The sequence below is a fragment of the Erinaceus europaeus genome, chromosome 1 (genome assembly GCF_950295315.1).
Source record: "Erinaceus europaeus chromosome 1, mEriEur2.1, whole genome shotgun sequence".
NCBI lineage: Eukaryota > Metazoa > Chordata > Mammalia > Eulipotyphla > Erinaceidae > Erinaceus > Erinaceus europaeus.
Window position 1 is genome coordinate 81754953 of NC_080162.1, and position 23217 is coordinate 81778169.

A 23217-nucleotide genomic window follows, 5' to 3' on the forward strand; every position below is an offset into this window, starting at 1 on the left:
TCTGCCATCCTTTTAGGTAAGTTCAGATTTTTCTCAAACTTTTCATGAATGTGGATATATTCTTGTGTTCTAATAGGTTAGTACTGCTCATGCCTCGAAAGTTCAGCACCAGACATCTTCCACCTCTCCTCTGTCAAGTCCAAATCAGACTAGTTCAGAACCCCGTCCACTGCCTGCCCCTCAGAGACCAAAGGTTAACAGCATCTTGAATCTCTTTGGATCATGGTTATTTGATGCAGCATTTGTTCACTGTAAACTTCATAATGGGATAAACAGAGACAGCAGCATGACTGGTAAATATTGCTCAAGAAATGTTACCATTTTTTCTTTATTTCTTCTTATTCTTTCCTACCTGCAAGATTAACATGTAAAGAAAAGCTGTCTCTGACCAGCAAATGTCTTGTGCTTAACCCCTTCCAGCTGAAGTAACAGAATTTTTGAAGTTTTCCTACCTGCTTTTTTTTGTGTGTTCTATGAGGTTTGACCTTTGTCTGGTTTTATTAGATACACCAGGTTAGCTGCTTCTTGTTGAATCAAATTCCTTTTAGTTGATGGCCTGGGAGTTCCCTTCATGTCAGCCAGGATAATAATATTGTTATAGATAACTAAAGATTTTGACTAAAAATTTATTTACAAGGAGTGTTTAATTAAAATTTGACAACCATTTACATATTAGGACATACCAATATCAGAACATTTTTGCCTCATGGAAGAATTTAAACTCTTAGATTTAGTCTGGAGAACTTAAGGGACATTAAAGAAAATAATATTTGCTCTGTAACTTGTTACACTCTTGGTGAATTAATAGCTCAACCTTGATGTGTACATTTAGATACTATTATTTATTAATTTATCACCAGAACACTGCTCAGCTCTGGTGTATGATGGTGCTGGGGATTGAACCTGGGGTTCTTGGTGCCTCAGGCATGAATTTCTCTTTGCGTAACCATTATGCTATCTCTCCAACCCCCTACATTTGGATTTTATTGCAGAACTGAAACTGTCTATATAAAACTTGATAGAAATTTTACTCAGAAGTAGTGGCATAGTCTGCATTTTGGTAGGTTGGATAGGGAGGGCAGATAATATTTATGGCATGTCTTAAGAGAACTGACTAGTAATGCTAGCTAGCATTTACTGAGCTGTGGTTTCTATGTGCCAGGCACTGTACTATATATGCATTAGTGAGCATATCAGAGGTTTTGTATGAAAGCACTTTTCCATTAGGGTTGGAAGTAGATTGAGATAAAAGAATGCCTGATTTATCTTTGGGGAGAATGTTAATTCTAAGAAGAAAACTTCTCTTACGGCCATAAGGTTGTCTGTTTTTTTTTTTTTTAATTTATTCTCTCAGAACTAAGGTCTATATCTGTGAATATACACATATAAATATTTTATAGATGTTCATATAAATAATTTAGAAAAGCTGTAAAAATATTTTCAGGAAGGAATATAATTTGAGATAGCATGGTAGAGTTCAGTAATCACTTTGTTTATTTTGGTCAACTTCAGATATTTTATATTCTACCATTTCCATATTTTATTTGTATGCTTGGAAGTAGTACTTATTTGTGGCTGAGTAAATGTACTTGTGATGACTAAATGAAAACTTTGGAAACCATTTTTGACTTGTTAAGTTTATATGTTTTATATTTTGAATTTTCTGAACTATATTTTTATTTATTTGTATTGTGTTTTCTAGAATGAATTAGTTATATTTTTATTAAAATGTAGTTTTTACAATTAATTTTTGGGTACCAACCTATTGACACTAAATTCAGAGTGGTTGAGCCTGCTGTATCCTTGGTGTGCTGACTTAAGGAGAATTTATAGATTTTTCTCAAACTTTAGGGAGTTTGTAACAGCTTTTTTCATCTTACTGCACTAAATGAGAAAAACCAAGATTCTGATTATATGTAAGCAAAAAATATTTTTAGTTATTAATATTTTCTTTGGTGAGGAAAGTATAAATGCTTTTGTTCCTTGTGTTCAGAGATGAGAAAGTCTGTTACTTTATCAGGTGATACGAGTCATCCAGATAGTTGAATGGGTTAGAATGCTGTTGGGCACTACTCTGGGGGTGGGTGGGGGTGCTAGGAATGTTAATGCTGTTAGACTATTTTCTGAGTACTGGCTGCCATCAAGGAATTCTGCCATGCAGTTCATCAGTAACTTAAAATGTTTGCTTCTTTGAAGTGGTTAGCTTTAGATTTATGCAGTGACACACCATGCTTTATAAAACTAACATTGAGCTGGGAAGGGTTAATGAACTAAAATTTTAATGCACGTTATGGGCAGTTCAAAACCTCAATTCTTTGTAGTTGTGTTATTTCTTTTGTTCATTGTTTTGCATGACAAAATCATAAATTTGGATCTGAATGCACAATTTCCTATGTTTTTGAACTAGCTTGCAGTATCATAAAGCTTTTAACCTAACTTTTTAAAAAGCTAAAAAAGCTTCTTAACTTACTGTAAAAATTTCACCATCTTTGAAGTATTTTATAATTATTGCTGTCCTTTGATTTGTTTCCATTTATTTCTATTATCTTGCAGCATCTTTTATCCAAATTCTTCTTTCTTATAAATCTTGTAAGTAGGAACCAGAAGCTTCTCCTTAATTGCAGTCATGTTTTTATTTTTTTTCATAATTCCATTAAAATTTGATTGTCATTGTCTCTTGTAGTTCTTGCACTTGGGAAGAAAAATACTTTTCTGTGTTTTGAATGGGGAAGATTGTTGGCAAAAGCAAATTAATCTGCCTGAATCAGTCCCATTATTTCTGTACACTAGTCTGGTCATGTCATGAACTCCAGGACTTTGCACTAACTGTGTTTTGGCTTTCTTTCTTTTCCTTTAAGCTTTAAGCTTATTTTTTGATACAGATTTAGTGTTTTGATTTGTATGCATTCTGCATGTAGTGTTTTTCAATTGTATTTTTTGCTGGATAGCTTATTCAGGACTAAAAATGGCTCATGGGAAGTTGCATAAAGATTTATGCTTGACTCTGCATTCTATTAAACCAATATGATAAAACAACTTGCACATTTCATGTAGAGTGATAAAAGATTTCAGAGTGAGTTTTTAGTACACTGTGAAATCTTTTGTTGAAAATAAAGGCAACTTTCAAAGGGCTTCTGTTTCTGTGATAATGAATGACTTTAATAAAATTCCTTGCCAATCCTATTTTCTGATTTATCAACCTCAAGTTTAACTGCTGTCTGTGGTTGTTAAAAATTCATTCTCATTTTGCTTGGTTGGGCGATTTCTTTGGTGTGTGTTTTGGAGTTGGGTGGGTGGTGGGAATGCCTTCTCTTCTTCCCTACCCATTTCTTGTCCTTACCTGCCCTCTCCTCAACAGTATACAAACGGACATGGAATTGCCCATTTAATTATGATATCTATCCGGGGTAACCTGTAAATTATAGTAGCAATTTTTTTCCCCAAATGTCTAAACATCATTCTATAGGGAAAGGAATAAACAGAATAAATAATAAAGTCAAATTATATATATACATATATGCGTGTGTGTGTATATATACATACATACTCTGCTGATGAAAAATTTAGTTGAAAAATGCTTCTTGCAGAATCTTTTAGACTGATAAGACCACTGTAAATTAATTGTTACTTATTTTCAAAGAAGATTTCAGAGAGCCCTTTAAAAAATTAAGATATAGTTGCTAAACAAAAGCATTATTGGATTCTATTCAAGTAGTTATTTAATGACACCAATATTTGATCTTTGTGTCCAGGGTCCCATGAGCCTATTTGCATATGGACAAGTATAATAAAACCCTCCTTTTCTCTCCCCAGCCATCACAACACAAGCTAGCATGGAATTTCGACGGAAAGGGTCACAAATGTCCACAGACACCATGGTTTCCAATCCTATGTTTGATGCAAGTGAATTTCCTGATAACTATGAAGCAGGAAGAGCTGAGGCTTGTGGGACACTGTGTAGGATTTTTTGTAGCAAGAAGACTGGAGAAGAGATTCTGCCAGCTTATTTATCCAGGTCTTAGAAATTTTTTTTTGTTTATTCTTTCATTTATAGATTTGATAGTAAAATTATTGAAGCTTGGCTTGGTAGGCTAGATTTATAAATAAATGTTGATCTGAAACACCTGAAAATGTTTGTAAGTAACTGAAAAATTTGTTGAATTCTTTCATCTTTGCATAAGATTGGTAAAGATCCCCAACACCTTTTGTTTTAGAATTATTATTTATTATCCTTAGAAAAACCAAAGTTTTGGTAATTTTTGACCCAGTAATAGACAGTGTAGATGGAACTGCTAAGACAAAAATGTTAATTCTAAGTCCTTCTTCAAGGAATTAATTTTCTCAAGTAAAGCTATATAACACTGATTTTATAGTAATATAAAATGATAGGACAGAGGCACAGATAAAAATATCTGTCTGTCTGTCTCTCTCTCTCTCTGTCTCTCTTATTTTAGAGTAAAAGCAGCACTCACTTGTCCTGCGGGTTTAGGAGAGAATTACAGAAGGTTAAATGATTTTCTTGAAATTATTTAGACTGTGTTAGCAAGTTGGGTAGGAACACGTTATCTTAATCTGTGATTTCAAACCATTTTTGTGAATGATTCTGCCAGTCATTCTCAGGTCAGAAATTAGGAGTTGTTTTAGGTTCTTCTCCCTCTATTTTTGTTGACCTCTCTTCTTGCTTTTTTTTTTTTTTTTTTTTTTTTTAAATTAAAAGGAAACCATAAGATAAGAGGGGTACAACTCCACACAGTTCCCACCACCAGAACTCTGTATCCCATCCCCTCCCTTTGATAGATTTCCTATAACCCTCTGGGAGTGTGGACCCAAGGTCGTTGTCAGATGCAGAAGGTGGGAGGTCTGGCTTCTGTAATTGCTTCTCCCCTGAACATGGGCGTTGACAGGTCAATCCATACTCCCAGCCTGCCTCTCTCTTTCCCTAGTGGGGCGAGGTTCTGGGGAATTGGAGCTCCAGGACACATTGGTAGGGTTGTCTGTCCAGGGAAGTCTGTTTGGCATCATGGTAGTATCTGGAACCTGGTGGCTGAAAAGGGAGTTAACATACAAAGTCAAATTGTTGACTAATCATGGACCTAAAGGCTGGACTAGTGCAGATGAAAAGTTGGGGTGGGGTGGTCTCTGTTTTGTAGATAGCTAGAAGGCATATTAGTTATATTCCAAAGGGACCTCTCTGCTTCTTAATCTTTCTAACCTTTCTACTGTTTGTCTACTGTTCTTCTTCTAGCGTTTGCCTTTGTCTACCGTGATGCTTCAGGTCTTGTCATCCTTTTCCTAAATTAAATTGTGATGGCCTCTTTTATTTTTCTTGACTTCATTTACCCTCCTCAATAGATGATTCACACTACTGCTGAAATGATAGGTGTATCTGCACATCTGAGATAAGAGAGGATTACTTTGACTCCATTAGAAGAAACCCAAGTACACAAACATATTGACACAAAACACAGTGGTACATGAAGAGATTTAGTCAGAGATATATTAATCATAGGGTCTTAGTTGTAATTTATAGGAAAATTCTATCAGTGTAACTTCAAGCAAAAGGGAATGCATTATAAGAAAATAGTGCTATTTACTACATTCTGAGGGTCAGTAGACTCTTAGAAAAGACAAGAACTATAGAATATCTTCAGAGATCAAAATGACATTCCCCTTTTTCTATTTTTCTGTCTTTGTGGTCTCTATTCATAGGAATACTGTGTTCTCTGTATACTAATTTCATTATTGAAGTATGTATCTATTCCCTTTTGTTGTCCTTGTTGTAGTTATTATTGTTGGATAGGACAGAGAGAAATGGAGAGAGGAGGGGAAGACAGAGAGGGAGAGAGAAAGATAGACACCTGCAGACCTGCTTCACTGCCTATGAAGCAGCTCTCCTGCAGGTGGGGAGCTAGAGGGCTTGAACTGGGATCCTTATGCTGGTCCTTGTGCTTTGTGCCACCTGCGCTTAACCCACTGCACTACTGCCCAACTCCCCCCCGTAAGCTTTTGACAGACAGATCTGAAGCTTAATAGAGAAGTACATACGGATTATAGACTGATTTGATTACATCTGGTGATTAAGTAGTGTTTAAAACCAGACTAGAAAGGAGTCAGGCAGTAGCGCAGTGGGTTAAGCACACGTGGTGTGAAGCCAGTGACCGACAAGGATCCAGGTTCCAGCCCCCCAGATCCCCACCTGCAGGGGAGTCGCTTCACAGGCGGTGAAACAGGTCTGCAGGTGTCTATCTTTCTCTCCCCCTCTCTGTCTTTCCCCCTTCTCTCCATTTCTCTTTGTCCTATCCAACACCAACAACATCAATAATGACATAACTACAACAATAGCCAACAAAAGGGGATAAAAACAAACAAAAAGAAAGACTAGTAAAGAGAAGGCAATCTTTGAAGAAAATCGCCAAAAAATAATGAGGTAGGGATGTAATAGGTTGAGGACTTTAAAAAGTTAGAATGATTTAATATTTAGATATGACTTTTAGATTTAGCAGTTGAGAAGGTATTGGCTATTAGCTAACAATGTCTTTTAATTGATTTCTAGGGATAGAAGATAAATTGAAATAAGTTGAAATGTGATAAGGAGCCGAGATAGTTATTCCTGAAGAGGTTTTTAAATTTACTTTTATATTTATCTTAAGAGAACAATGTCATATGATGGGAGAAGAGTGTATCAATATAGGTGTTCTTGGATGATGGAAGCTAGAATGCTTGGTTGTTGAGGTTTAGGGGATGAGGTTAAAAGTAAACAACAAGGGCAACAAAAGGGGGAAAAAACGGCCTCCAGGAGCAGTGTATTCATGATGCAGGCACTGAGCCCCAGCAATAACTCTGGAAGCAAAAAAAGAAAAGAGAAAAGTAAGGAATATCTCCCTAGAGAGCAACTTGGAAAGTTGCTGGAGAACAGACTTATGACATAAGCTGACTCACGAAGTGTGGCTGCTGTTAGGACATGTGCCATGTGCTCTTTCACTGATTCTCAGTGTAATGTAGTTACAGTTACTGTCTATCAGCCCTGACCTGCAACATGCCAAAACATGTGGTTCTTTTATATTTGTACCCTTCAGACAACTGTCTTGTAAAGCAACATTTTCCCAAAAAAATTAAGAAAAAAAAAAGTTAGGTATACTCAGATATTTTCCTAAAAGGAGTCTTTTTTCAGTAACTTCATATCATAAATGCAAGATTGAATAAGTTTTCTCTATAAACTCCTCCCAAAATAATTATGAGAAAGCAGGAAAAAGAAATATTTTTTCCCTCAGTAATTGTAGAAAACTGCAAAATTTTGCTCCATTTACTTCAATTGAGTAATGCTTTCAGCTGAGTGATAATTACAACAGCTATTTGTTTTGTTTTGGCTTCTTCATTTTATGCCATCTATAATTTTGACTTGTAAAGTTAAAACCTTAAGAGGGTGTAATAAACTTACATGTTTGTTTTTCCTTTTCATTAGGATAAACTATTTGATTCTTAGTGTATTTGATCTGAATTGTTCTAAGTTCAGTAATACCTTTAAAAGATAGAAATATTGGAAACTGGAAATGAACTCTCAGATGACTATAGAAAACATTATTTGTGAAAACAAATAGCAGTTTGTTTAAATTTTTTTTCTTGCTTTCCTAGATTTTACATGCTTTTAATTCAAGGTTTGCAGATAAATGATTATGTGTGCCATCCTGTCTTGGCCAGCGTTATTCTAAACTCCCCTCCTTTGTTCTGCTGTGACTTGAAAGGGATTGATGTTGTGGTTCCTTACTTTATTTCAGCTCTTGAAACCATTTTGCCTGACAGGTAAGCCATCATTTCTTTACTACTATATCAATAATCTGGTTTGGCCTGCTCTGCTTTGATGCTTCCTTCCCAATTTCCTAATTTGCTTAGTTGTCTTCATAGCCCAAGAGAACTTGGGCCACATTAAGTGAGTGTAGAACACCTGCATCTTCCTTATCCCCTGATGCCTTTCAATTCTCATTTGTCCATATGCTGGTTGAATTATTTTTGATTTGGCCTAAAGGGATGAGTAGTCCCAACTCTACCTTTATGAAATAGAATGTACATTTAGAATCAGTCAGGGGCCAGGTAGTGGTGCACCTGGTTGAGCGCACATATTACAATGTGCAAGGACACAGGTTTGAACCCCTGGTCCCCACCTGTAGGGGGAAAGCTTTGCGAGTGGTGAAGCAGTGCTGCAGGTGTCTATCTCTCTCTCTCATTCTATCGATTTCTGGCTGTCTGTATCCAATAAAAATAATTTTAAAAAAAGAAGAAAGTCTAGAATCAGTCATATTTGTTAAATCTGTAATAATTTTATTAATCTCTAACCATTTTGCATAGAGACACTTATGTACATAAACATGAGAGCACACATGCATATGTATTCATATTGCAGAATATAAACTCAGTGGTGAGTAGTTGAAGTATTCTTTGTAGAACCAGCCCAGTACTTAAATTATGCAAAAATTGAGATACCTATGTTTGGCCAAAAGCATACTTTAAAATACTAATATATATATATATATTTTTTTTTTTCCCCACCCAGAGAACTTTCAAAATTCAAAAGCTATGTAAATCCAACAGAACTGAGAAGATCTTCCATTAACATCCTGCTTTCTTTATTACCCCTCCCTCATCATTTTGGCACAGTCAAATCTGAGGTAATTTTTGATTAAAACGTTTTTGTGTTCTGTATTCTCTTTGGTGTACTAATTCAAGTCAAATTGTATTAAAAAGATGGAGCATGAGCTTTTTAAACATTCATATTATTTCAAGCGGATTAACAGAGTTGATTTGTTGTGATGTTTCTTCTGTCAGTCTGCCAGCATGCCTTCTATCATTTCAAGTGATCATAGGCTAATGACATCTGATAACGTATGTTATGTGAGTTAGTGACAGACTTAGCACAGTGGTTATTTTTAGTGAGTCTGAAATTCTTGTTTGCTAAGTACTCTTCTCTTTGTCATTCACTGTAGCATTTTCTTTCTGGGTGTAGTGCACTAGAACAGTCAATCTTAAATATTTGCTTTCTTCCTCAGGTGGTCCTGGAAGGAAAGTTCAGCAATGATGACAGCTCTTCCTATGATAAACCAATAACTTTTTTGTCCCTGAAGTTGAGACTTGTGAATATACTAATAGGTGCCTTGCAAACGGAAACAGATCCCAACAACACTCAAATGATATTAGGTTTGTGTTCACCCATTGTTTTTTTGACAATAGTGGTTGGGGTGCTTGAAAGTATAGTATAATATTAAGTTGGTTATGGAAGAATAAACCCTTTCATTTTGGAAAGATGTTAAAGAAATGGGCTATCATATTTCCTTTTTCACATTATTGTTTACAAGGTCCTAGAAACTTGAAAAAGAGAGAATAGAAATGGAAATACGAGAACTCAGCCATTTAGAAGATATACTATGCAATTGCATATAAGTTTGTTTTTTAACTAAATTTTTGATGAAAAATTTTCTTTTTTAACCATTTTATCAGATAAATTATGATTTATAAGATAGTTGTCACATGAATGCAGTTTCTTATCTTTCTGTGATAGATATTTGCACATCACTCACAATACCAACTTAAACCCTCCTCCATTACCATGCATTGAGTTCACAGTCCCCTTTCCCTCTCTTCCTCTTCTACCCCAAAGTTCTTGGTTTTACCATACCTAATCCAACTTGTACTTTTGTGTATGATGGCATGTGATGGTCCTGGTTCATTTTTCTATACATTTTGACCCCATTTCCCCAACACTATTTACTTAATGTTTTCCCTTTATTTTAAAATTATTTTTGTCTTTTTCTTTTTGCCTCTCCCATTTTATTAGGAAGTTAATGGTTTGTAGCACAGTGTCTACCCATATGGGCTACATTCCCCAGCTTGGCATCATGTGTATCTGCAAACTCTCACCCCCAACCCAAGACCCCAATCCTGCCCTCCCCACTCTAACTTTAAATCCTCATTTCCACTATTTGTTATGTCACCTCTTTCCTCCTTAGCTTAGATATCATATCCTTTAACACTTCTAAACTCTATCTTTGCTTAAACCCAGATGACAGTTTATCCTAGCCTTGCACTAGGGTTAAACAGTGCTGATTATACCTATAGACTTGTGAATATAATTTAAAAAAAAAAAAAGCACCTTTCTGTGCATAACTTTTACTATGTTTCACTTTTCTGTTAACTCTCATATCTGCAGTCCTTGCTTTCCTCTTTCACTTTGGTGATAATTTGGATACTCTGAAAGAAAAAGTTTCTTAGATGAAAATTCTTCCTCTCTTAATTATTTTACTTTACTATATTTACTTATTTAGAGTAGAGACAGAAATTGAGAGGGAAGGAGGAGATAATGTAGAAAGAGACACCTTTATCACTGATTATGAAATTTCTGCTGTCATTTTACTTGGCACAACAGGTAAAGTGATTATTCTAAAGAATATTCTAGAGGGGCCAGGTGGTGGCACACCTGGTAGAGCACACATGTTATCATCTACTATGACCTGGGTTCAAGACTCCAATTTCCACCTGCAGGGGGAAAGTTTCGCAATCAGTAAAGCAGATAGTTAAACCAAAAGGAAAAAGAAGAAAAAAAAAAAAAAAGCCATCCCATAACTACATTCTATTTTATTTTATTTGCCTCCAGGGTTATTGCCAGGGCTGGGTGCCTGCACCTGAATCCACTGTTTCTGGAGGCCATTATTTCCCTTTTGTTACCCTGGTTGATTTACCATTGTTGTGGTTATTATTATCGTTGTTATTGATGTTGTTTTTGTTGGATAGGACAGAGAGAGATGGGGGGGGGATACAGAGGGGGAAAGAAAGATAGACACCTGCAGACTTGCTTCACCACCTGTGAAGCAACTGCCCTGCAGGTGGGGAGCCGGGGGCTTGAACTGGGATCCTTCTGCGGGTCCTTGTGCTTTGCGCCATGTGCGATTAACCCACTACGCTACTGCCTGACCCCCAACTACATTCTTTTATGAGTACTGGTAAATATAACTGAATTTTAATGTGAAATTCCACCAAACTTTTCATTTTAGTACTGAGATAACATATTAAAGCATATAGAGTTTCCAGTCCTTATTAAAAAATAATATATTTTTGGGAGTTGGGCAGTAGCGCAGCGGGTTAAGCACAGGTGGCACAAAGCACAAGGACCAGCATAAGGATCCCGGTTTGAGCTCCCAGCTCCCCACCTGCAGGGGAATCGCTTCACAAGTGGTAAAGCAGGTCTGTAGGTGTCTGTCTTTCTCTCCCTCTCTCTGTCTTCCCCTCCTCTCTCTATTTCTCTCTGTCCTATCCAACAACAATGAAACAACAAGGGCAACAAAAGGAAATAAAAAAAGAATAATATGTTTTAAAACTAGTATTTCCAGTTTATTCACAAAAGTATAGGGTGAGACAAGTCTGGGCTTTTACTATATGCAAGAAATTGAAGCTGGATTGACTCTATTTGGTTAACATGGCTGCACTGATTCTTTTTTTTTCTTTCTTCCTTTTGTTGCCCTTGTTGTTTATTGTTATTATCATTGTCGTTATTGCTGTCGTTTGATAGGACAGAGAGAAATTGAGAGAGGAGGAAAGACAGGAGAGGAAGATAGACACCTGCAGACCTGCTTCACCACCTGTGAAGTGACTCCCCTGCAGGTGTGAAGCTGGGGGCTCAAGCCCCAATTCTTATGCCGGTCCTTGTGCTTTGCATCACGTGCGTTAGCACTCACTGTGCTACCGCCTGGTCCCCAGCTGCACGGATGCTAGAGGCAAAAGAGGACAGTTTGGTATAAGACAAGCATAGTTTATGATTAGTTTTCCTTTATTTTAAAATACACTTTGAAAAATAAAAAGCAGTGAGGCACAGCTGAATATGTCTTTATTTCATTTTATTTTTTACTATCATTATTCCCTTTATTGAATAAAGGCAGCCAGAAATTGAGAGGGTAGGGGGAGATCAAGAATGGAAAGAGAAAGTGAGACACCAGCACTGCTTTACCACTCAAAAAGCTTTTCCCCAGCAGGTGTGGCAGCGGCTCTAACAAGGGTCCTTAAACATTGTAACATGCACTCAATCAGGTACATTCCATCCAGCCCCAAGGTGTCTGTCTTCCCCATCTCTCTTGATTTCTCTGTTTGTATCCAAAAAATAAAAAATACACTAGATAATACTTGTCTCTATCCCAGTGACTTACCATTATAATAGAACAACATCCATGTTCCTTCTGACCTGCTGAGGTGCTAGAGTTATACTTCTCAAGACTTCTCTGTTTCTGCTTTCCTGTTTGGTTTCTGCTCTTGATTCATACCGGGCTCCACTCTGCCTCCCCATCTGTTTAACATATCCAGATCCTTACTACTCCAGGGCCATACTTGCTATTTTCTCCTGCTTTAGAATTTTTTTTTTTTCTGTACATGTCTGCTTGTTTTTTTTTTCCATTGTCATCTTCTTAGGGAACCCCTTCCTTACACACTCCTGCTAGAACTGGTCTTATCTGGGAGTTGGGCATTAGTGCAGCGGGTTAAGTGCACATGGTGCAAAGCGCAAGGATAGGCATAAGGATCCTGGTTCGAGCCCCCGGCTCCCCACCTGCAGGGGAGTCGCTTCACAGGTGGTGAAACAGGTCTGCAGGTGTCTATCTTTCTCTCCCCCTTTTTCTCTTCTCATCTTCTCTCCGTTTCTCTGTGTCCTATCCAACAACAACATCAGTAACAACAAAAAACAAGGACAACAAAAGGGAATAAATATTTAAAAAATTGAAAAAAATGGTCTTATGTATTTTTTTCATAGCAGATTGTCTGAAATTATCTTCATTGTTTAAATGTTTGATTGCCCCAGCAAAAATATGTCAACAAATTTTTTAAAAAATTTATTTTATTATTATTTTTTAAAATTTCTTTATTGGGGAATTAATGTTTTACATTCAACAGTAAATACAATAGTTTGTACATGCATAACATTCCCCAGTTTCCCATATAACAATACACCCCCCACTAGGTCCTCTATCATCCTTCATGGACCTGTATTCTCCCCACCCACCCACCTGAGAGTCTTTTACTTTGGTGCGAAACAAATATTTTTTGGATTGACTGAGAGACCTAGTATTGTACCGAGTAACTTTCCTTAAACAAGTTCAGGAAGATCCTGGTATACAAAATTCAGTGCTCAGATTATTGTATTGGAGAGCAAGGAGTTTTCATTCGTTACTTTATCTTAGTATTAACACTGACGTTCAACCCTGGGCACCAATATCACAACTATAAGTAGTGGTGGCTCAGAAAGGCAGGATTCTTTAGCCACCTGAAAGAGGTCTTACTGAAGCAAGTGAATCCAAATAACATCCCAGCCTGCAAAACCTTAGAGGCAGAACTTCATGCCTTTGGAGAAACTGATCCCTAAGAATGTCTTGGGAAGTAGTTATAGGCTTCATAAGTTCTGAATTGGCCTTATTTTTAATGTCTTTAGGTACTTATCCTGTTGAAAGGTGAGATTATACGTTTACTTAAAATCTTTACATCACCAAAAGAGAAGTTGTGGTTCTTAAAAGCTTTACAACTGAAAGAGATTGCTTCTGATGAGATAGGTCAGAGTTGCCAAAACACCTAATTAGTGAGTAACTAAAGTAAGAGACAACTAGGTAAAAGACAAATCTCAAATTCCATTAATTTCATTAATTACATGCACCGTCTTCTAGATTCACAGTAAAGTTTTATTTGCTGTTTGCATTCCCATATCTGAGGTTCATGATACAGCATTTTAATAATTTTAAAAATAATGTATGTATTCTTGTTTAGGCTGGGCATTTAGAAACATTTTGAACTTGGCATAATCACTGTGACCAAAGATTAAATCTCTTCCCAAATGCATTGACACACTATCCAATACATTTTGAACATAGAGGGTGTTATGTAGGGGAATGACTTGATATAAATGTTCTTCTAAGTTATGTGTTTTAGGTTATATAAATAACATATAACTTGAAATCAGATAATTTCTATAGTGGATAGAGCATTTGATTTTGCTTTATTACTCGTGTTCTGAACTCCCTATTTCCAAGAAGAGTCAATTGCCATTCTTGTTATAGCTTGGCAAAGCTGTGTCCGTCCTCTCTTTTTTCCATTGTGGACAAGAATACTCCTATAACAGGATAAGAGGTAGTGTGCAATGCTCACCATCTTGTTTCAGTGTTATCCTTTCCAGGGATTTAAGTTCCTTGATGATAAATATGTGCAGTGTGTCTTGACAATATACAGCCATGAGCAAGCCCTTGAGCTGTGTGACTTTGATCACTCTTAAAAAGCAGTGTGGTCAGAAAGATAGAGCTGTGATTTTTATTTTGTAAGTTTTTATTTTTATTTACTCCCTTTTGTTGCCCTTGGTTTTATTGTTGTAGCTATTATTGTTGTTATTGATGTTGTCATTGTTGGATAGGACAGAGAGAAATGGAAAGAGGAGGGGAAGACAGGAGGGAGAGAGAAAGATAGACACTTGCAGACCTGCTTCACCACCTGTGAAGCGACTCCCCTGCAGGTGGGGAGCCGGCATCTTGAACCGGGATCCTTATGCCGGTCCTTGCACTTTGCGCCATGTGTGCTTAACCTGCTGCACTACTGCCCGACTCCTGCTTTTTTTTTTTTTTTCTTTCCCCTCTGCCTCTATGGTTATCCCTGGGGCTTGGTGCCTGATCTATAAATCCACTGCTCCTAGAGGCCATTTTCTCCATTCTGTTGCCCTTGTTATTTTTGCCACTGCTGTTGTTGTTGTTGGATAGGAAAGAGAGAAATGGAGAGGGGAGGGGAAGACAGAGAGGGGGAGAGGCAGACACCTGCAGACCTGCTTCACTGCTTGTGAAGCGACCTCCCTGCAGGTGGGAAGCTGGGGCTTGAACTGGGATGCTTGAGGCAATTCTTGGGCTTCACGCCATGTGTGCTTAACCTATTGTGCTACCACCTGGTCCTCATTTTGTAAGTTTTTAAGATTAGAACCTGTTTTTTGTTGTTTTTATTGCTTTGTATATTCTATAGTATTTTCTTAGTTTTTATTATCCTTGAAATAGGGATGTATATATCTGGCTTCTCATGCAAGTTAAGAATTTTTGATAATGAACATTCTATACCATTAAATAAAGTTTGATCTTTATGTTCTTTTTTAGAAAAATGTAGTTTTAAAACTGCAGGCACAGCACAGGGCTAGATAGCATAATGGTTATGCAAAGACACTCTCATGCCTGAGGGTTCCAAGTCCCAAGTTCAATCTCCGTCACCACTATAAGCCAGAGTTGATCAGTGCTCTGGTAAAAATCAAATCAAAACAAAACAAAACAAAAAAAAAAACTTCAGGCACAGATCAAAACTAGAGCATTTCTAAAAAAACTTTTTGGGTGCTGGGTAGTGGTGTTCCTGGTTGAGTACACATGCTATAGTACACAAGAACCCAGGTTCAAGCCCTCCCACCTGCAGTAGGAAAGCTTCATGAATGATGAAACAAGTACTGTAGGTATCTTTCTGTCTCTGTCCCTCTATATCTCCCCCTTCCCTCTCTTTATTTCTGTCTCCAGTAAATAATTTAATAAGTATTATTTTAAAAGCATCTGTCTGGGATATCAGTAGGTTTATTAGTAACTTATGTAAATTTTATTAGTATTCAGCTAAAAAACTCCTATTGAGAATTTTAGTCACTTAATATTTCTGCCATGTATTTTATATAATTTTTTTTTTTTTTTTTTGCTCTTGCAGGGGCAATGTTAAATATTGTACAGGATTCAGCACTTTTAGAAGCCATTGGTTGCCAAATGGAGATGGTAAGAAGCATACCACATAAAATCTGTCAGCAAATAGATTAACTTCTGATATATCACTGGTATTCCAAAATGGCTGTCCTTATACCTTTTTAAAGATGTGTTTTATTTATCATATATGAAGGAGAGTGAATTTCACATGAGACAGAGAGTGAAAGAGATATAAGTCAGAGCAACACTCTGGTAAATGTAGCACTATGAATCAAACCTAGAACCTCAGGCATGCAAGTCCAGTGCTCTGCCAGCTGAACTATTTCTCTAGCTGCTATCTTATAATTTTTAAAAGCATCTTATTTGTAAATTCAGTTCACTGACTCAGAGGGATCCTATTTTAAAATACCATATATTTTGGGAGTTGGGTAGTAGCGCAGTGGGTTAAGTGCATGTGGCGCAAAGCGCAAGGACCAGCATGAGGATCCTGGTTGGAGCCCCCAGCTCCCCACCTGCAGGGGCGTTGCTTCACAGGTGGTGAAGTGGGTCTTCAGGTGTCTATATTTCACTCCCCCTCTCTTGTCTTCCCCTCCTCTCTCTATTTCTCTCTGTCCTATCCAACAACGAGAACATCAGCAGTAATAACTACAACAGTAAAATAAGGGTAACAAAAAGGAAATAAATTTTTAAAAATTAATTAAAAATATCATATATTTAAAGATTTTTTTCTTTTTTTACCTTTCGGTGCTTCATTAATATATATCAAGTACCTGAAAGAAATTCCAGCTAAACACTGTCTTCATTTCTAGATAGTGTCTACTTAAGATTCTTATTTCTGCCACCACAGCAATGGTCAGCTAATTTTTGACAAGGGTACCCAAAACATGAAATGGAAAAAGGAGAGCCTGTTCGACAAATGGTGTTGGGAAAACTGGGTTGAAACATACAGAAGAATGAAACTGGACCACTAAATTTCATCATATACAAAAGTTAACTCTTAAGTGCATCAAAGACTTAGAAGTTAAACTAGAAACAATATAATATTAAATTTAAAAAGGCAGAACTGTCTTCTGCACAAATTTTTGCAGCATCTTCACTGACTCAAATCTAATTGCAAGGAAAACAAAAGCAGGAATAGCCCAAAAGGACTATATCATAGTGAAAAGCTGCTGCACGGCAAAAGGAATCAATATGGTAACAGAGATCCCCCACAGAATGGGAGCAAACCTTTATGTGTCAAATATCAGACAGAGGACTGATAACCAAAATACTTAGTGAGCTCACAGAACTCAACTATACAAAGACAAACAACCCTATTGAAAAAATGTGGGTGAGATATGGGTAGAATCTCCAAAGAAAACATCCAGAGGGCAAACAGACATATGAAAAAAATGCTCAATGCAAATAAAAACAAGATACCACTTTACACCTGTGAGAATATCACATATTAGAAAAGATAGAAACACCAACTGTTGGAGAGGCTATAGGGGAAGAGGGACTCTCCTACATTGCTGGCGGGAATGTAACTTGGTTCAACTTATATGTAAAACAGTCTGGAGATTCATCAGACCTCTAGAAATGAATCTACCTTTTGATCTAGCAGTCCCTCTCCTAGGGTTACTCAGGAAAAATAAAAACACTTGACCAGAAAGACCTATGCACATCAGTGCTCATAGCAGCATGGTTTGTAATAGCCCAAATCTAGAAGCAACCCAGATGCCAAACGTTAGTTAAGAGACTATGGAAGTTAATGGTACATATACTCGATGGAGTACTATGCAGCTGTTCTTCTTCTTCTAGCGTTTTGCCCTTCTTCCGTAGCCAGTCAACAGCGTCAGGTTGAGCCTGATGTAAAGTTTCGAGACCTCCTTTGAATCTGGAGAGGTGGCAGTCGTTGACTATGTGGGTCATAGTCTGTCTGTAGCCGCAGGGGCAGTTCGGGTCGTCTCTGGCTCCCCAGCGATGGAACATAGCGGCGCACCGGCCATGGCCTGTTCGATAGCGATTGAGGAGGGCCCAATCATAACGTGCTAGGTCAAAGCCGGGTCGCTTGCAGGGGTCTGTGATGAGGTGTTTGTTCTTTACCTCAGCTGACTGCCAACTCTGTTTCCAAGAGACTGGAACAGAGAAGTTCAGTGTAGGCATAGGGGACCAGATTGGGTGACGAGACGTCAAGCGTTTGGACAGGGTGGGCGAAGATATCCGCGTATATTGGCAGGTCCGGTCGAGCGTAGACGTGGGAAATGAACTTAGATGATGCCGCATCCCAACGAATATCTGGCGGGGTGATGTTGCTAAGAATTGGCAGCCATGGAACCGGGGTGGAACGGAAGGTTCCAGAAATTATCCTCATGGAGGAATATAATTTGGAACTGTTAAAATGATAAATAAGGTCATCTCTTTTGCCAATATTGTGGTTGGAATTCGAAGACATGTTGACTGAAACAAACCAGAAAGAGAAAGACCAATTCCAAATGTTCTTACTTATAGGAAGAACTTAAGACCAGAGAACAGTAAGGGAAAATGTAAGGTGAAACTCTTGCACCAAAGCAAAGGACTCTGGGGAAGGAGGGAATGGGACAGGGTGAAGGGACATTGGGATCCTGGTGTGTCTCCTAGACACCAATCAAGGGGAAATGAGAGACTGTCAATGCGTTAAAGACTATACTGTAAACCATTAAAATAATTCTGTGAAGCGACTCCCCTGCAGGTGGGGAGCTGGGGGCTCAAACCAGGATCCTTACACCAGTACTTGAGCTTTGCGCCAGGTGTGCTTAACCCTCTGTGCTACTGCCCAACCCCCAGTTTGTATATTTTTAAGATTGCATTCCTGTCTGAAATTTTGGTGGGAAGCTCTTGGTTCCTTTTTTAAGAACTAAGAGTTATTAGCTAGTGAAATTTAGTTAAAATGAAAAGGAGGCACTGGAAGGTAGGTCACCCAGTAGAACATATGCTATACTATACCATGTGCAAGGAGCTAGACTCAAGCCCTGGCCACCACATGGTAGCACCACTCATCTGGGCAACTTAAGTGATGAAGCAATATTGTGCAGTTTCTTCTTCTATGTCTCTTTCTCTTCCTTGCTAGCTGGAAATAAAAGAAAAAAATGTCCTCCAGGGATTGGATACACAGGTTACCATGTGCAAGCAGCTGGGTTTTGGACCCAGTCCCCACTTGTATGTGCATGTGGGGCAGGGGAGGCTTCACAAGTGGTGGAGCAGCACTATAGGTCTCTCCCCCCCCCCCCATATTTCTCTTTTTCTTCTATTGTGGGAAAGAAAAAAGTGGTCACTGGGAGTGGTGGTATCATCATGTAGGCAGTGAGTCCCAGCAGTAACCTTGGGGGCAATAAAAATGAAATTCCTCCAGGAATGGTAGAATCATGTAGGCATGAAGTCCTAGCCACAGCCCTGGGTGGAAAAAAGGGGGAAGATTGTGGACTGACGGCAAAAACACCACATTTAAACTCCTTTTTAGTTTTTATCATTACACTGGGTGCTATTTAGTTGGCATATTTCATTTTATCAACATGAATTTTTTTTGAGGATTTTATTTATTAATGAGAAAGATAAGTGGAGAGAAAGAACCAGACATCACTCTGGTCTATGTGCTGCCAGGGATTGAACTCAGGACCTCATGCTTCAGAGTCAAATGCTTTATCCACTATGCCATCTCCCAGACCATGAATTTTTAACGAATGACTTATTTTTATTTATTTATTTATTTTTGTTTACTTATTTATTTTTACCAGAGCACTTCTCAGCTGTGGCTTATGGTGGTGCGGGGGATTGAACCTGGGACTTTGCAGCCTCAGGCATAGCTTTTTTATTTTTATTAGTGATTTAATAATGGTTTACAATATTGATTTACTTCTGCCTCTATTCATAAGCTTCTATTCATAAGCTATAGATATAGCGTTAAGCATTTGATTCATTTTCATTTGACTAGGGTGGTGGAGAAAATAACTTGAAGAGTCACAGTCGCACTAATAGTGGAATTAGTTCAGCAAGTGGTGGAAGTACAGAGCCTACAACTCCTGATAGTGAAAGACCTGCTCAGGCTCTTCTTAGGGACTATGGTAAGCTGTGTTTGGTGCTGATTTATTTTTTTTAATTTAAAGTTTACAGAATGCACAGATCTACAAAATAAATATGTTAAGCATAATTTTAATGTTAACAAATTTTCATGTATTTAAGTATAATCGGATATAAAATAGGCTAAAATAGTAAGAAAATAAAATCTTTTTAATTCAATTCTATAAATTTTAGCAGTTAGACTTTGGGTGATATATTATTAAATTTTATATGTTAGAATAGTAATGGATTTTTATACCAGGTAGTGATTAACAGAGTCAAAGAATATGTGGGCTCTACCTTAAATCTATAATGTTATTCATGCAAAATGTCTTTTCTTTGTGGTTCGGGAGTGAAAAAATATTCATTAGATGAGAACATGAGAAGACTCTGTTTTCATGTTTGAAGCTTATGATCCTGCTATACTTGGTTAGGTTCTTTTTACCTTATCAAATAAAACACTCATTAGCAGAGCATCCTGTTCAGTGGCCTTCTTTACTCTCTGCTGTAATTTTATTGGATTTGTGAGTGCCTCTGTTCTTTTTTTTTTTTTTACCAGTGCACTGCTCAGCTCTGGTTCATGGTGGTGTGAGGCACTGAACCTAGAACTTCAGAGCCTCAGGCATGAGAGTCTCTTTGCATAACCATTATGCTACATAGCCCCTGTTTTTCTTTTTTCCACAAATTCTAATAGTATAATTAATTAATACCCACATTGAGTCTGTGGGTATTAATTTCAACTAGTTTGGAATGAAGTCTTGATTTTTAGATGTAAGTTAAAATCTTCAGTCATTTGGAGAATTGATGAGCCTGGGACTTGAGACATGTTTCATTGGTTTAAGTTTACTGTCAATATAGAGCATATCAAATACTTAAAGTCACTATGTGGATGTCCAATACTTTTCAGCATGCATTTATAAAGAAGCTATTTAAAATGTTACTTTACACATTATGTTCACTGATTGAAGTACACTACAGGTTAAAATGACTTTTTTCATGCTTCAAAAACACTTTTAAACTAAATAAAATTGTGCCTTATTGCATGTGTCCTAATGTAAGTGTTGAAGTGATTACTGTTTGTTTCAGCATTTTGAATTGGTGTTAGTGAGTTCTGCTTGTTAAGTTGTAAAATATTTTTTACTAAGAAATCCAGATATGTGTTAGTGTTGCATGAATGTCTCTCTTTAATGATCATTCCTTTTTCTGTTGTCACTGCCCTCTTTCTGATAGGATTGACAGGTATAATATCCCTAAAGCTTCCTTTGTAAATTCAGTTTAACTTGCCCTAATTTACTACTAGCTAAATAATAATTACTTTGTAGGCCCAAAAAAATACACTGACTTGACTATTCAATCTTTCTACAAGTGTAAAAAAGTCTTGGAGACTTGAATGTTAAAATACATTTGAGAAGGCATTGCATGTGACTTTGATGGTTTAAACCCTCATAATAATTTCAACAGATGTTTTAGGGTAATTCCCAGCATCTGAAGAGATTCTAAATTTAAAATCCATTCCTGTATAAAAACCTAAGGAAACCATTAATAGTCTTTCTACGATCTTTTAATGCAACTCTCTGAGTTAATTTAGAAATTTTAAGATTTGCATTGTTGTAAATTACATTATTGTAAGAATGACACTAAAACTGCTAGATCCTAGTGATTGTCTGTATGGTAATCCCTAAGCTGGGAGCTGAAAGTACTGTATGTAGGCTGGTATGTGTACCTTATGCACTGTTGAGTCAGGCTTGATGCTCAGGCTAGGGGGATGGGAGCATAGCACTGTCTTGGGTGCCTGTTGTGCTCACTGTGGCTGCTGTGGTCTGTGCCTAGTGGAATGCTGTGCTTCTTGTTACTAATGCTTAGTTGTTTTCCCTCCCTGTGGGATGTGGCATTGGGGTTATATCCTAGCTCTTAATACAGATTCAGCTGCTGGACTCCTGATTCGCAGCATTCATCTCGTCACTCAAAGACTCAACTCCCAATGGCGGCAAGACATGAGCATATCACTGGCAGCCCTAGAGTTGCTCTCTGGCCTGGCAAAGGTGAGGAGAACATTCATTTTATGTTAGCCCAGCAACTTTAGACCATGAGTCTTTCTTTCACTTCCTAGCCCCCCACCCCCATGACTCCTTATTCTTTGAGATGGCTATTATATTACATTATTAGTTATATCCAAACAATTTCTATCCACAGTGTGTAAAAATGCATCTCTAGATGATATTTTATAAAAATGAACACTACTTTTCTTTTATAGAGTCAGAGAATAGGAATGATGCATTTTGCTTTTAAATTGTATCAGTGGTAGTTGGGCAGTGGGTTAAGCACATGTGGTGTGAAGTGCCGGAGTAAGGATCCTGGTTCAAGCCCTTGGCTCCCCACCTGCATGGGAGTCGTTTCACAAGCAGTGAAGCAGGTCTGCAGTTGTCTATCTTTTTCTCCCCCCTCTGTCTTCCCCTCTCCATTTCTGTCTGTCCTATTTAACAACGACGACATCAATAACTACAACAACAATAAAACAATAAAAAAGCAATGGGTAACAAAAAGGGAAAATAAATAAATATAAAAATAAATAGATTAATAAATTGTATCAGTAAGCATTTTAATACAGCTACTAGTTTATTTGCACACAATAATAGGATACTTATGATTTGTATTTAATATAAATTTCAGCAAGACATTGTAAGATCATCGAGTTTAATGAATCAAAATTTGGTAAAGGAAAGAAAAGGACTCTTTATAAACAGTGCCTGCCGGGGCACAGCCCTAGCAGGTTATTAGGGTAACCTGAAAGAGGAGAGGCGTCGGTGAAGAATGAGGAAGAATGAGAGACCAGTGAGTTGATGCTGAATCAAGCTCAAGCAGACATCTCTGTCATACTCAAGCAGAACTTTATTTTTATAGTCTCATAAGGCTTAGATTATTAAAACAAAAATCACCAAGGCTTTAGTCACTAATACAGAAATCACCAAGTTTTTGATTATTAAAACAAAAATCACCAAGTAAGAACAGCACAGGTAAGGAACACCTCCTGCTTTGTGGAACATTCACATTCCAGGAGCACTTTTCTCCCTAGATATCACATCATAGTTTTATATTTTTTGTTACTCTTGTACCTGTGTGCTCGGTGGATTTCCTATTGATTAAGATTAATATTCTACCTGTATGTTTATGCCATTCTCTTGCCCCTATGCATCAGAAGCCAATGGTTTATAGAAAGCTCAAGCTTGTCATGTTTCTAGGGGCCTTAAACAAATTGAACAGCACATTTTTCATAAAATCTGTTCCATTGTTTGATCAAGGAGTTTTGTTCCTTACTGAGAAGGCACTAAGGTGATGCTGACCTGGCCATCCTCTCCATAAAGTTAAGCTCTGTAGCTGGAATCCATCTTCTGTGTATGCTCACTGTGTGACCTAGGTTCTCATG

The 23217-nt window shown here is 37.5% G+C and overlaps 1 protein-coding gene across 8 annotated transcripts in view; it reads left to right on the top strand.

The window, feature by feature from the left end:
• Window positions 1-23217, top strand: part of RALGAPB (Ral GTPase activating protein non-catalytic subunit beta) — a 104197-nt gene that overhangs the window by 44618 nt on the left and 36362 nt on the right. For 6 of the 8 annotated variants that reach the window (XM_007521634.3, XM_060189881.1, XM_060189889.1 and 3 more), the window contains 8 exons: window positions 77-293; window positions 3814-4015; window positions 7633-7800; window positions 8549-8663; window positions 9042-9189; window positions 15727-15791; window positions 19669-19798; window positions 21702-21835. In XM_007521634.3, the coding sequence (XP_007521696.1) occupies window positions 77-293; window positions 3814-4015; window positions 7633-7800; window positions 8549-8663; window positions 9042-9189; window positions 15727-15791; window positions 19669-19798; window positions 21702-21835 (1179 nt within the window). Of the gene's footprint in view, window positions 1-76; window positions 294-3813; window positions 4016-7632; window positions 7801-8548; window positions 8664-9041; window positions 9190-15726; window positions 15792-19668; window positions 19808-21701; window positions 21836-23217 lie in introns of all 8 variants that reach the window. The other 2 variants (XM_060189864.1, XM_007521635.3) reach the window with 2 other exon arrangements.